The following is a 13,068-nucleotide window of genomic DNA, read 5'->3' as shown; positions in this document are numbered from 1 at the left end:
CTTGCCCACATCTGTAAAAGAAGAAAAAACCTCCAAAACCTTTACCAAAACTTTATCATCATAAAAAGCCAACAGATGCCACAGTTCAGCTAGGTTAGCGATAGCATACCACATTTCTCAAATTTGCAAATGTGATAAAATATGAAGCGACAACGGGAACCACAAGAGGCAGGCGACGCTCTAACATGGAGGAGGCAATGGCCTCCCAAGGCAGCAGTTACTGCCAACAGGCTCTAATTCTGCAGGCTTTTAGACCAAACCAAGCCCTTCACCCTTCTGCTAAACCCGGTCAGCAGAGGATGTCAGCTTAACTTTGCTGCAGGAAAACCAACTACCAAACACTCAGCACCACTGGAACTCGTCTGCAATCATAAATGAACTCGTGATGGCGATAGTACCTCCACCACTGTAACACTGTTTTTCTTGCAGGCAGGCAGGCTGTTAAAGGACATATTGCTGAACTCTGGCTGATTTCAATCCCACGTTGTCTATTTACAATCAATCTGGCAGTGAAGAACGGCAGAGGAATGGCATCGCAGATGCTGAAGTGAGGCCGAGCTGGTAACACAGAACCTCTACTTCATATTACCACTAATTCAACAATTTTATCAGAACAATTGCTGCAGCTTAAAGACCCCCAAACTTGGTTGTCTCAGCTGCTACATTGCACCACAAATATTTTGAATATCGAGTATTTTGCAGCAGAGATGCTGTAAGGTGAACAGGAGCTCCAGGGAGCACCGCTGCAGACCATCAAGATCCCCTCAGCGAGGATGCTCCCCCAGCCTGTGAGGAAGTTCAATAATTTGAGTGTATTATGTTTTCAGACAACCCTAACACTACCAGGGGCATTTTCTACGGAGTACACCACCACTGTGAAACCTCTCAAAGCACAGTTCTCATGACGCTCGATAAGGACCCCAAAGGGAGGCCTTTATCAACAGAGATAAAGCTCAGCCAATAATCCCCTGCTGTGCTCTGCAGTTATCACTTGACCCGGTCCCAGAAAGCACTTCCACTCTTAAACACTTTTGTTCCTTAAAATAAACATTAACAGAGTTTAAAAGCAATGTAGCCTCTCCATCTCAAAGAGAAACAGTACCTGTCCAGCAAATAACAGTTTTAACTGATGGCTTAATTAGGTTGCCATTCTTTTGTTTCTATGGACTGGGAATGAGTAAGAAGGAAAGGGAGCCAGCAGGGCGGAGATGGTGTCGCACGTATCCATGCTTGTATTTGCGGTGGGACCACTGCAGAAGCACAAGCGGTTTTCCTGGGAAAAGTCAGGGCAGAAAGCAGGTTAACTGATTTTTCCACTCACCATTCAACATTAAATATTGAAACTTCAACGGTTTGTAATTTGAAAAGAACAAATTAAATGCATGGGGTTGTACAGGCACCAGTGAAACTCAACTTAAAGGAACCAACAATAACCTTGGTCTGAAACATGTGAAAGTGTCTAGTTAGGGATCAGAAACTGCATTTAGAAGCTTTAGTAGGTCACAAGTCAAACAATTCGATTGCTTATATATATTATAAATCAACAAATTTACACACGTGCACACAATTTTTAAAATACTAATTAGAATTAAATAGAATTCTTCTCTCTTCATTAGGAGTATGTTGAAGCAGCAATACAAAATTAAGGCACCTGGACAGGGAGAGCAGATGCTCCCACTGCCTACACAGGAACTACATCATACCATTCAGATACATGAAAGTTTCCCAGGTTCTTCTTTGCACACCTATTTTACATTAATCAATTCAGAGATCATTAAGTTCTCATCCAAGAAGAAACTGGACAGTGTCTTAAGCAACTCAGCTATTTAAATGCAAAAAAAACAACAAAAAAATTTCCGTGTTTCAGTTTCCAAACTTTTTAAATGCAAAGATTCAAGATCATCAGCACGTATTTACTCTAATACTGTAGTAACATAAATATTATTTAAAGTACTGCTCTGTTCCCCATTCCTCTGTCTCTACTTGTCTTCCCAAAAGTTTTATAATTTCAATTCAAGTGCATTTTAGGAAGGGGAAGATGGACACCTTTCCCTACAGACAGCACAAAGAAAAAAAGAAGGCAGGCTGCAGGGAGGGAACAGGGATTTCCAAGTGCCCTACCTATGCTGCTCAATCCCATTTTCCACACTCTGGAGAAGCAGGTTTACACAGAGCGGCTGCTCCTGATGCCCTGAGCTCGGCTGCCAGAGCGACAGCTCCGAGGGCACTACAAGAACCAGCTCTGAAAGTCAACGTCACAACTTCATGGGAATGAACTAACCTGTCGCCCAGCAAGAGCCACAAAATTGCTCCCCCCAGGCTGGCTGGGGCACAGAGGGGTCGCCTCCTCCTCCCTGAGAGCATCCCTAGAGCTGCTCCCCAGCACCTCTGGGCAGCCACAGCCTCTTCTGTTTTCCCCAGGTCCTACAATACAGAGGCTGAAAAATTTTACATACAGGAAGCATTTTCATTTTCCCCTGTAAATGAACCATAATTGACCCTGTGCTCGAAAATACAAAAATTCAACCGGGGGATTTTTATTTCCCTGCATTTTAAGAAATTGCTTCCTCTTGAAAAAGGCCTGAAACACCCCTGAGGTAAATCACACTCCTCCTGCAGAAGGGGACATGAAACAAAGTTTGCTTAGCACTAGATGGAGAATACTGTAATACAGCAAACAGACATATGCCTAGTTTTACTCATCAGTGTTAGCATGGGGTGGCTGGCTGGTCATTTTTCAATACCTGGTAATAACTAGGCATTGTCAGGTGATCAGCATGAGACTAATGAGGAAAAGAAAAATCAATACAGTTGCAAATATTTTCATGTACTTTTTTTGTTTGGGGTTTTTTTTTTTTTTTTGAAGGCCTGATGCAAGATAGCCAGCCAGCTGGATTTTGCAGGAAAAGCTTTCTTTGTCTTGTGAAATTTCCCCCCCAACACCCTTAAACACACTTTTCTGAGTGACCATTCCATGAACAGCTGGGTGCCTTTGCTTAGGTGGTCAGAAAAAAAGGGAAAGCAAGCAATAAGGTAAAAACAAAACAGCTGAACATTACCATTGTCTGTCCTATTCTCTATTTCCCATCTGTATTTGCCAGTGAAACTTGAAACTATACAGATTAAAAAAGGAGAGAGTCATCACAATTCAGGAATTCTTTCTTCTCATGTTCAGAGTGAAAATAACCTTAGACCAAAGGTTATTCAAAAGCAGATTTTTTTTTTTTTTTAAAGTAAGTACTCATCAACTGCATTAAGCATCTTTGAATCTGTTAGACCTTTTTCTTATTTTTTCTGGCCTTTCATCCACTGATTATTTCTATGGCTTTCAATTAGAGCGCCACGTCAACAGCTCCACTTATCTAAAATAATCATTTTGCTGGAAAGGAGCATTACTGAACTGAAAGTGAGTGCTCAAGACCTCTCAAACATAGACATATCTAATGCACAAAGACAGCATCATCCAGTGTCAACTTAGCAGTCACACCGGATACAGTATTTACTTTCCTGAAGTGGAAATACATTCCTTTCATAAGAAAATTGTTCTCAACGCCTTCATCCTCCAAAAGAGTAAGAGAAATACAACTATTTTCCTCTCTTATAAATCTGTCTTATTTATTTTCTAAGTAATGACAACACAACACTGAATGACCAAAACAACTAATGAAAAAGAACTGATCTTTCTTACTTGGCCAGAAGGAGTTGTCATCTTTGCTCAGTAACTTTTTCTTGAGGCGCCCGGGCAGCTTGGTGTGAGTGTTTCCCATTTTTCTGGAATACAGCGGGATAAGTTCCTCCTCATCATCATCGTTGCAGCTGGGCTGCCACTTGCTCCTGCCGAGGCACCCGACCATCGAGTCGGCGGGCAGGCAGTGCACATAGGCGATCATTGTGAGATGCTGCTCTCAAGGATGTCCCCGCTGTCCCCAATGGCTAGTTTGGAGCAGAAGGGAGTGGCCTGCTCATAACCCTTGAACAGACGCATTCAAAAGGCTGAGAAGGAAAAGATTTTCTCCTCCTCTGCACTTAGGCAAGCTAAGCTATTCGGTTAATGCTGGGAACTGTTCTGAATAGGATTCTTTCAGCCCTTAAAAAAGGAGGAAAACAAAAAAATCAACCACCTGGTTAAGCAGCTCACTGCAGCTGCTGGACGCCCTGCCCCTGCCCTACCGCCAGCCCCCGGCTCACAGCCATGAGCAGGAAAATATGGGCTGTAGAGAGCTGGGAAACCCAGTCACCTGCCACAGATTTCAGACTTCTCCCTTCCTGCTTCCACTCCAGCCTGCTGCTTCTCTTAAGCCTTATCCCCGATTATTCACCACCCTCTGAACAACAGGTACTATGGCCACATGCAGATGGCCATATCCGAGAAGCTCATTTAAAGCTAACTTACTGTAATCGCTGTGACACTGTCGGCTAGAGAACCGTAACTTGGCAGGAATCTGCCAAGAACAAGAACATTTACCACCTTCTAGAATGCAAAAGCAGGAAAAATATAAAGACTGAAGAAAAAAAGAACAAACTCATGATCTTAGTAAGGAAACTCCCTTTCAAAGTCAGCAACATAATATTTGTCACCAAAAGAAGGAGGTATCTTCCAGGTTGGAATACAACTGGATTGATGCTGAATATAAAGCACAAGCAGTTACCAGTTTGCATTCAGTTACTACTGCATAAATACATAAATCATCACAATGCCTCTAGAGGGTAGGTGTTATTTAAAGATGAAAACATAGTACTGAAAGGATTTAGTAACCTGCCCACAGAGTGGAAAAGCCAGGATTAGAGTTGAGGTATTCCCAGTTCTTTAGCCTCATCCGCAAGCCATTAGTCCATGGCACCTCTCCCAAATACTGCATTACTAAGCAAGTTTCCATGCTGGTAATCACGTCAACGCTAATCTCTCATCCCCTATACTGTTTTTCTCCGGGATCCAGGAAGTGTGCCCTTCCTGGGCTTTTGTATCGCCTGGAACAGCACAGTCTGATTGGGACAGCAAGAAAAAGAGCACACAAACATGCACCCTGCATAAACTGCTGTCTTCAGCCACTTTAAAAAGTTTGGTTTTTATTTTATATTGTTCAGAAGATTATATGGGATAACATTTGTTTTTAAAAAATGGGAAGGTATCAAAATCCCAAGTAAGGTACAACAAAGACCAATTCTTAGTCTGCTTCCTTAATTCTTCTTTATACATGCTTTGGTCACAGCCCATCCCGTTCATGAAAGCAGCTGCTCTATATATAGGAGCACAACAGTGTCAGCTATGTATTTATGCATTTTAGAAAAGGTTTTATATACGCTGTTTGGTTGATACCGACAATAAACTTTTGGAGAGAAGGAAACCACTGTTTAACAACAACAACAACAAAGAAATTAGACCAGGTGCACACCTCCTCTTTCTCCCTGACACACAGAGGCATCTCCTGCGGCCCTGGCGCTGCTGCCGCAGCCCAGGAGCGGGGTGTATACACCAATTGCCTGCAGGTGCATCAGCATTCAAACATGCAAAACACAGAGCACCACCCAGCATAAACTGTCTGCAACACTGACTCAACAGTGCTGGCAAAGCATAGAAAGTCAGCAAGAAACTGGCTTTGTTTGGTATTTGGTTTGTTTGTTTGTTTAACATCCTGTTACTTTGCACAGCAACCTGAGCAAATAATTTAAAATAGTGTTTTATACACAGCTCCCGTAGCCAAATCTCAGCAAACTTGCAAATAGGGGAAAAGACGTCTTATAACAAAATGCGTCAGATAACTTTAATAAATAGGGATGAAACAAGCCCTGCCTGCAGTTTTACGTTTTTAACAACAATTTCAAGTATCTGCAAAAATATGGATGGAATGGGGGAAAATGTGTCAACAGCATGAGCAATAGCTGTTGGCACCGCTGGCTCGTCTGTACCTATAGCAGAAACTCACCGGCATAAGCTGAACGCTGGCAACCAGGCATTTGTGGCAACTACAAATCTACAAAGCCAAGTACATTTACTCATCAGACTATGAGAAAGACAAACTGTGATTAAAACTAGCTGAGTTCAACTCACTCATCAACCGCACTGATATTCTTGCATCTGCCAGAATAAATGAATGTCTAGACAGTCCTCCTGGGTGGGATGAAGCTCAGAGTGCTCTGTTAGTGAACCAGTTCATAAGGAGGCCCCATTAACGCCTCCCTAATGGGACAGGATCTCTGTAACCCAATTGCCTAGCCACTGTGCCTGCTGTCTCACCCTTAGGATTCCCTGCGATTGTCAGGGTCTTGGGAAGAGTCACTCTTTTAGCTGTGGTGCACCAAACTTCTGAGCACCAACAGGCTCAGAACAGATAGACAGATAGATATCAACAGATAAAAGAGCGCACTGGGCCTTGTATTTATTTTTCCTGTAGACAGGAATGGTATCTTTTATTGGACAACAATACAGCTGGATTTCTGTTACGTTTTTTAACGACTCAAAATCATGTTATCGAATTATACTTCAAAGGGATATTGGCTGATGTTTGCATGCCACCTTTGCATCCCTATGCAATCACATTACTTGACATAGAAGTTCAGTGTAGATTACACATCAGACCAGTATTGTTAGGTAACACGCAGTGCAAACACAGGAGCAAGAAGACAGGGTACATAGACAAAATTCAGTGTTCAGCAGACTCAGACGTTCCCAAACACTTAACATGACGACACAGGATAACATATTGGCCTGGAGCCCCCATGACATTTACCATGCACTTCTCTAGACTACAGACATACTCAATTAGCCACGTTTCCAATGCGTGCTCACGAAGTAAGGCTGATGCACAATAATGGGATCAAGGCTGAAATCCAGTTTAACAAGTATATTTACCATATGGTAGGCATTAACATCCCCACAAATTTTTTACTTTAAGAATAAATCTGTTCTTTCCTGAAGCCTGGAAGACCTTGATAACATATACAATAAAAGATTCGGTGATGTTTATGGTCTCAGCTACTAGCAAATGCAAAACCATGAAGAGTTAGGAGGGGGATGCACCATCTCATGTGAGAAAGACATCTGTGTATATCGTCTCTTCCGCTCCAAGCCTCCCCCAAAAATCCTACAAAAGGAAACTATTTTGTACTGTGAGTATATGGAGCAACAATCTCTGCAAGTTTGACAAAGTCAAAATTTCACCCAAAATTTTAACGCAAAACTTCTGATTAAACTTCAGTTATTGTATGGCAGCCATAGCGCTGTTTTATCTTTTCAAATACACAAAAATGAGGCTGTTTATTTTTTTCAGGCTTGGGCTATCATTTATATTAAGATTTCCCCCAAATAACATTTTATTTCCTTTATTATTCTTTTTCATGCCTTTTAAAAATTGGACATTAGTAATGCAAGTATGAATGTTCTGAGCAGGCTGTTATACATGCATATTCATCTTTATCAGTGTATTTCAATTTTGCTAAACCACCTCTTTACAGACAGACTCTGTTAGGGAGAAAATCTATTACGTTATACTGGAAACAACAATTGGTCTAAAGAAAAAAGATTGTTAAGTTTGACAGACTCGCAAAACGGTGACTAACTCAGGGATTACAGAGACAAAATAAAAAAAAAAAAAGCAAAGCCCTTTTACTAGACAAGCATATATGCTCCTGAGCTCTGAGAACAGCAATGATACTGATGACTTATTACACACAGGAGTTTAAAAAGCATATAGGATATACCTAATGGAACTCGGGGGATTTGGAATCACAAAGTATGGTCACATTAGTCCTACCCTGGTATTAAGATAATCTTTAGAAATATGCTATATAAGAAATTGTACCATCAGTCTCTATATACAGTTTGTAGATTCTATGGATAGAAGGAAAATGGTATTACGCACTATGTAGTGAAATAACAGCACTTTTGTGAGCACCACGTACAACAAAACCATCAAAAGAAGTAATTTCTGACACAAGCCCAACAGCCATATTGGAAATTAAAGACAGCTTGTAGAAAACCACAGGGATCAACTTTGCCCTAATTAGACAACGATTCTATTTCTAGCAGTGATGGGTTGAGGTATTCAGGGCTTTTTAGCTCATCGGCTGGAGGTTTTAAATTGTACTTAAACAGGTATTTTTAAAACAAACAAGAAAAAAATTATTTATATATTAAACGTATTTCATCAGAGCCATATAGCATTAACTAAGCCTTAAAATAATACTCTCAGAAATATCCTCCATTTACAGATGGACAACTTGCGACACAGCAAGAACAAGGACATGCCCGTTGCAGCGGAACATCCCAGCATCCTTGAGAGCTGGCAATGACCAGATCGGACACAGGATATCCTGCTCTCCTGGCCTGTGCATGTACCTTCCCTCTTTTCTGTGCATTAATTTAGCATATCTGAAGTCTTAACTCATGTTCCTCAAACACATACTGCAGACAAAAGCTAGAGAATTTCAAAACAAAGGAGGAAAAAACCCCTTGAGGTACTGTAATTTGCTGTTTAACTGAATATGAATCTCTCTAACAGGAAGTGAGCAGGAGGTATCAGCTTTACAGGGTTTAAAGCAAGCCCAACATTTGACAAGCTCATACAATACCAACAGACACCAGGGCGCAGGGGAGATGAAAGGGATGCGGGCGGGGCGGCAGGCACCGCTGCCAGGATGCACACAAAGCTTGATGATGCTCCAGAAAGCTTCACATGGCCATATTCATGTTCTCCAGCAGTAGATCTACCCTCTACTACTTTCATGGATGTATTTTTATCATATGCTTGCAATCACATAGCAACTCTCAAGCTTTTAACTTTTTTTAAAAAGGACATAAGTAATAAGGCATGTGCGGCTTAAAGAGCTCAACAAGCACGACAGCTAAAAGCAGTCCCAGCAATCAAATATGCTTTGTAAAAAGCTACACCAAGTGTTGCTAGCAATTGTGTGCCTAACAAACTGGATGCAAACTCCTGAATGCTGGGGCATTTGGCTAATTTAATTCCTAGTACCTGAAGAGCCAGGCCTAGATTCAAAACATAATCCTTAGGCAAACCTCAGCCCTCTGCAGGGACTCTGAATCTGCAAACCGTTCAATACAGCAGGCACTGATAAAACACAACAGAAAACAACAACAACAAAAATAAAAATAGAAACAAACTAAAAGGATTGTGGGGAATCAATGCCTTGGCAGAAAGAAAAAAAAAAAAAAATCTTTACAAACCCTCCTGATGTGTAAGTTTCTTGCTTTCTGGCAGTCTCCAGCAACTATAGCCCTACTAGCAAAACAGCATCTCTAGTTTCAAATTCGCTGCAAGCTCAGAATTAACACCCTTCCCATTAAAACCTCGAAGAGATTGCTGCGCATACTTTTAGTATCTTCATTTCCATCACCAGCCTTTTTGTGTCTCTTCATATACAAATCCGTCATGCTGGCAGTGGGGGAAGTGTCTTTTCTTACTAACTGGAACAACCTCCCTGTATCTCCCTGCTGCATCAACTCTGAACATACTCATTACCCTCTCTTTTATACTTTAATTTAATTTTTCCTTTGCTGTTATATAATACCCCTCTGTAATTATTTTTAATCCAATAAGTATTTTGATACACAGCACATACATAAGACACCAGAGAAAAAAAACACACTTTGCTTTACATTACTGGCAGTCCCTGGGCACTTAAAAATACACTTCTGTGTTCTAATTATTCATCTTTACTTTCAATTAGGAAGCCTTCTTAAGAGCAGCAAACAATGTCATGTGTTTGATATTAACTCTTGATCAGTGCTTTGCAATATTTAAATGAAAAAGCAAATAAAGCCAGCTGTATAAGCAGCAGGTAACTCAGAAAAGCCATTCTATGCCTTTCCATTTTAGCTCTGCTGCCATACAAAAAGAAAGATAAAGTATTTTGGTTGGAGCATTCTGTGAACCAGACCACGTTCAGGAAGGGGGTGACACACATCTGGGACAGAAGACAGAGCTGTTAGCGAGACGGAAGCAATTAGATATTACTGCTGGTGGTTGAAACAGAAGCTATTCTTGCAGCCTTAACTCCAGGGGTTGGGTCCCGCACATCTGCTGATCCTTCTGAAAACACTGAGCAAAAGATGACGCTGTCAAAAGCTGGGGGAGAAGGCAGCTTGCAGTCTGGAACCACAATGGATGGCAGCACCGGTAATGCTGGTACACCCACCCACTCTGTGAGCAAAGGAGTCGCTTTTCTACCAGCTTATTTTACAACTCATTAAATGGCAATTCAGACAGAGTAGGGTAGGATTACCTGTTTCAGGTCTGCTCATTAAACTCATTACCATGGTAACAGGAAGAGAAAGAAGTCCCCTCTGCACTCCTATTTTCTCTCACAATTCCTTTAAACGATTTAAAAGCCTGAAGAGGGAAGCACCTTTCCCACACAGAGCAGCAGCGACCTCCCTGCCACCCAAGCAGCTCACTGGCAGAGTCCACATACAGAGGGGTTTTCAACACAAAAACCAGAGCAACTTACACTACTTGACAAAAGCCACCATCAAAAAGCAGCCTTCAGCCTGAAGGCTACAGCATCCTAGCCCTCCTCCTCCCAGAGGAGATGCTCTGCTGAGGCTGCCTTCTGCTCATGTTCACCATCACTGCTGTCAAAAATGCAGTGCCACCTCCTGGACACACACGTTCCCAGGAAGGCCTGCTTTGGCCAGATGAGTAATGGAGAGCCAGGAGGCTCTCAAGATTAATACAACAAAAATTATTAAAAGAATTCAAATCTGTATCAACAGGGTTCATTATTTGTAGTTTTGCCTTCACATGGTCAGAGTGCTTTGATGAGTGCCCTATAAAGAACTGCTTTTAAGCTACATGTAGGAAAGAAAAAAAATGAAACTCAGTTTTACTAACAGAGTGCTGCTTCAACGTATAGAAAAAAAAAAACCCAACAAACTTGAGATGTCAAAAGATGAGATCTCTTGCTCACCCATTTTAGGCAGAAACCGCTAGTTAATACCCACCCCTGCAAGGTCAAGGCTTTTCATGCTGTAGGGCACAACATTCAACACTGAAGAGCATCAGTCAGATGCTGCTGGGCAGAGACATTTGTTCACTCTTTTTCAGACCACAGAGCAGCAGCTAATACGTTAGATATAAATACATTACAATAGATTGCAACAATATTAAAACATCCATGAAGGAGCAAGAATGGCAAACCTAACTGTCATAAAAATGAGAAATTCAATGGTTGTTTTTCACTTTGTAGCCAGAAAGGGCCTTGCTGCATATTGGCACACATTTTAGCCACACATTAGTTCAACTCAGGGATGCTCCTTTTGGCACGACGCTGGCCACCTCCACATCCCGTGCTGCTGGTTTGCATCACACAAGGTGTGATGCACAAGGTGCAAGGACCTCACAGCTACTCCACACTACAGATCCCTCTCTCTTCTGTCATGCTACTTGCCAGTGTAGACATAGCTTCTCACAATCATTGCTGTATGCTTAAGGTAAGGTAGTTTTATTATTTTTAAATGCACAACCAATGAAAAGAGTAACCTTGTCACACACTTCCGTCAGCAGCCTAAGGAAAGGTTATACCTCAAAGAGAAGTACACTAAAAGAACTAAAACAATACTTTGTATCAAATGTCATCATATTAACCTGGAATGGTTCAGTACAAAATTTTTCATCAGAAGTGACACATTTACTTGAAGATCTTATTTATGCAAGATAAGTCAGTTAGCACTAGCTTCTTAGGAATTATGGCTAAATTCAGCCCACCTACTTTCCTACAGGTCACACAAAGGCTTTCTAAAAAGAGTAAGTAAACTCTTGGATTTACAGATCGCAGCAGAGGAATGCATCAAATTCCATCAGAAAAAGTAATGACAAAAATATGCACCCATTGCCCTGGAAAAGATTATGCTAATGAGGAGGAGTACAAAATAGCGGTATTTCAACTCAAAACAAAGTCACACCCCTAGGAAGAATGCTCTGCTTGAGCACCAGATCAATAATATAACCATATGATGTGTAAACTTTTTAGTATAAATTATATAGTCTCAATTTTTACAGAAAATCCGCATTGTTCTGTCACTTTTGCACATCTAACAACAAACAGAGCTCAGAGGGTCGTGATCAACGGGGCAGAGTCTGGTTGGAGGCCTGTAACTAGCGGTGCTCCCCAGGGGTCTGTGCTGGGTCCAGCCCTGTTCAATGTATTCATCAGTGACCTGGATGAAAGGACGGAGCATAACCTCAGCAAGTCTGCTGATGATACCAAGCTGGGAGGAGTGGCTGATACGCCAGAAGGCTGTGCTGCCATCCAGCGAGACCTGGACAGGCTGGAATGCTGGGCCAAGGGGACCCTCATGAAATTCAACAAGAGCAAATGTAAGGTCCTGCACCTGGGGAGGAACAACCCCAGGCACCAGTACAGGTTGCTGGCAAGCGGCTCTGCTGAGAAGGACCTGGGAGGCACGTGACCCTGAGCCATCACTGTGCCCTTGTGGCCAGGAAGGCCAACAGTATCCCAGGCTGCATTAAAAGGTGTGTGGCCAGAAGATCGACAGAGGTTATCCTCCCCCTCTACTCTGCCCTAGTGAGACCACATTTTGAGTACTCTGTCCAGTTTTGGGCCCCCCATTTTAAGAAGGGCAAGGAACTGCTTGAGGAAGTCCAGCAGAGAGCTACCAAGATGATCAGGGGGCTGGAGTATCTCCCTTATGAGGAAAGGCTGAGAGACCTGGATTTGTTCAGCCTGGAGAAGAGAAGACTGAGGGGGGATCTTGCCAATATTCATAAATATCTGAAGGGCAGGTGTCAAGAACATGGGGCCGGACTATTTTCAGCGGTGCCCAACGACAGGACAAGGGGCAATGGGCGTAAGGTGGAACACAGGAAGTTCCAGTTAAATATGAGAAAAAACTTCTTTACTCTGAGGGTGACAGAGCAGTGGCACAGGCTGCCCAGGGAGGCTGTGGAGTCTCCTTCCCTGGAGACATTCAGAACCCAACTGGACGCGTTCCTGTGCCCCCTGCTCTAGGTGTACCTGCCCAAGCAGGGGGTTGGACAAGATGATCTCCAGAGGTGCCTTCCAACCCCTATAAAATAAACAAACACAAAC

The 13,068-nt window shown here is 42.3% G+C and overlaps 1 protein-coding gene across 7 annotated transcripts in view; it reads right to left on the bottom strand.

The window, feature by feature from the left end:
- NHSL1 (NHS like 1) overlaps positions 1–13,068 on the bottom strand; it is a 185,989-nt gene that overhangs the window by 72,041 nt on the left and 100,880 nt on the right. The window contains exon 1 of one of the 7 annotated variants that reach the window (XM_064447175.1): positions 3,689–3,905. The exons of the other annotated variants lie outside the window; for them this stretch is intronic. Coding sequence (XP_064303245.1) covers positions 3,689–3,890 — 202 coding nt within the window. The 5' untranslated portion in view covers positions 3,891–3,905. Of the gene's footprint in view, positions 1–3,688; positions 3,906–13,068 lie in introns of those variants that run through there. 7 annotated transcript variants of the gene reach the window in all.

The sequence above is a fragment of the Phalacrocorax carbo genome, chromosome 3 (genome assembly GCF_963921805.1).
Source record: "Phalacrocorax carbo chromosome 3, bPhaCar2.1, whole genome shotgun sequence".
Taxonomy (NCBI): Eukaryota; Metazoa; Chordata; class Aves; order Suliformes; family Phalacrocoracidae; genus Phalacrocorax; species Phalacrocorax carbo.
This window is presented reverse-complemented; position numbering and strand designations above follow the sequence as displayed.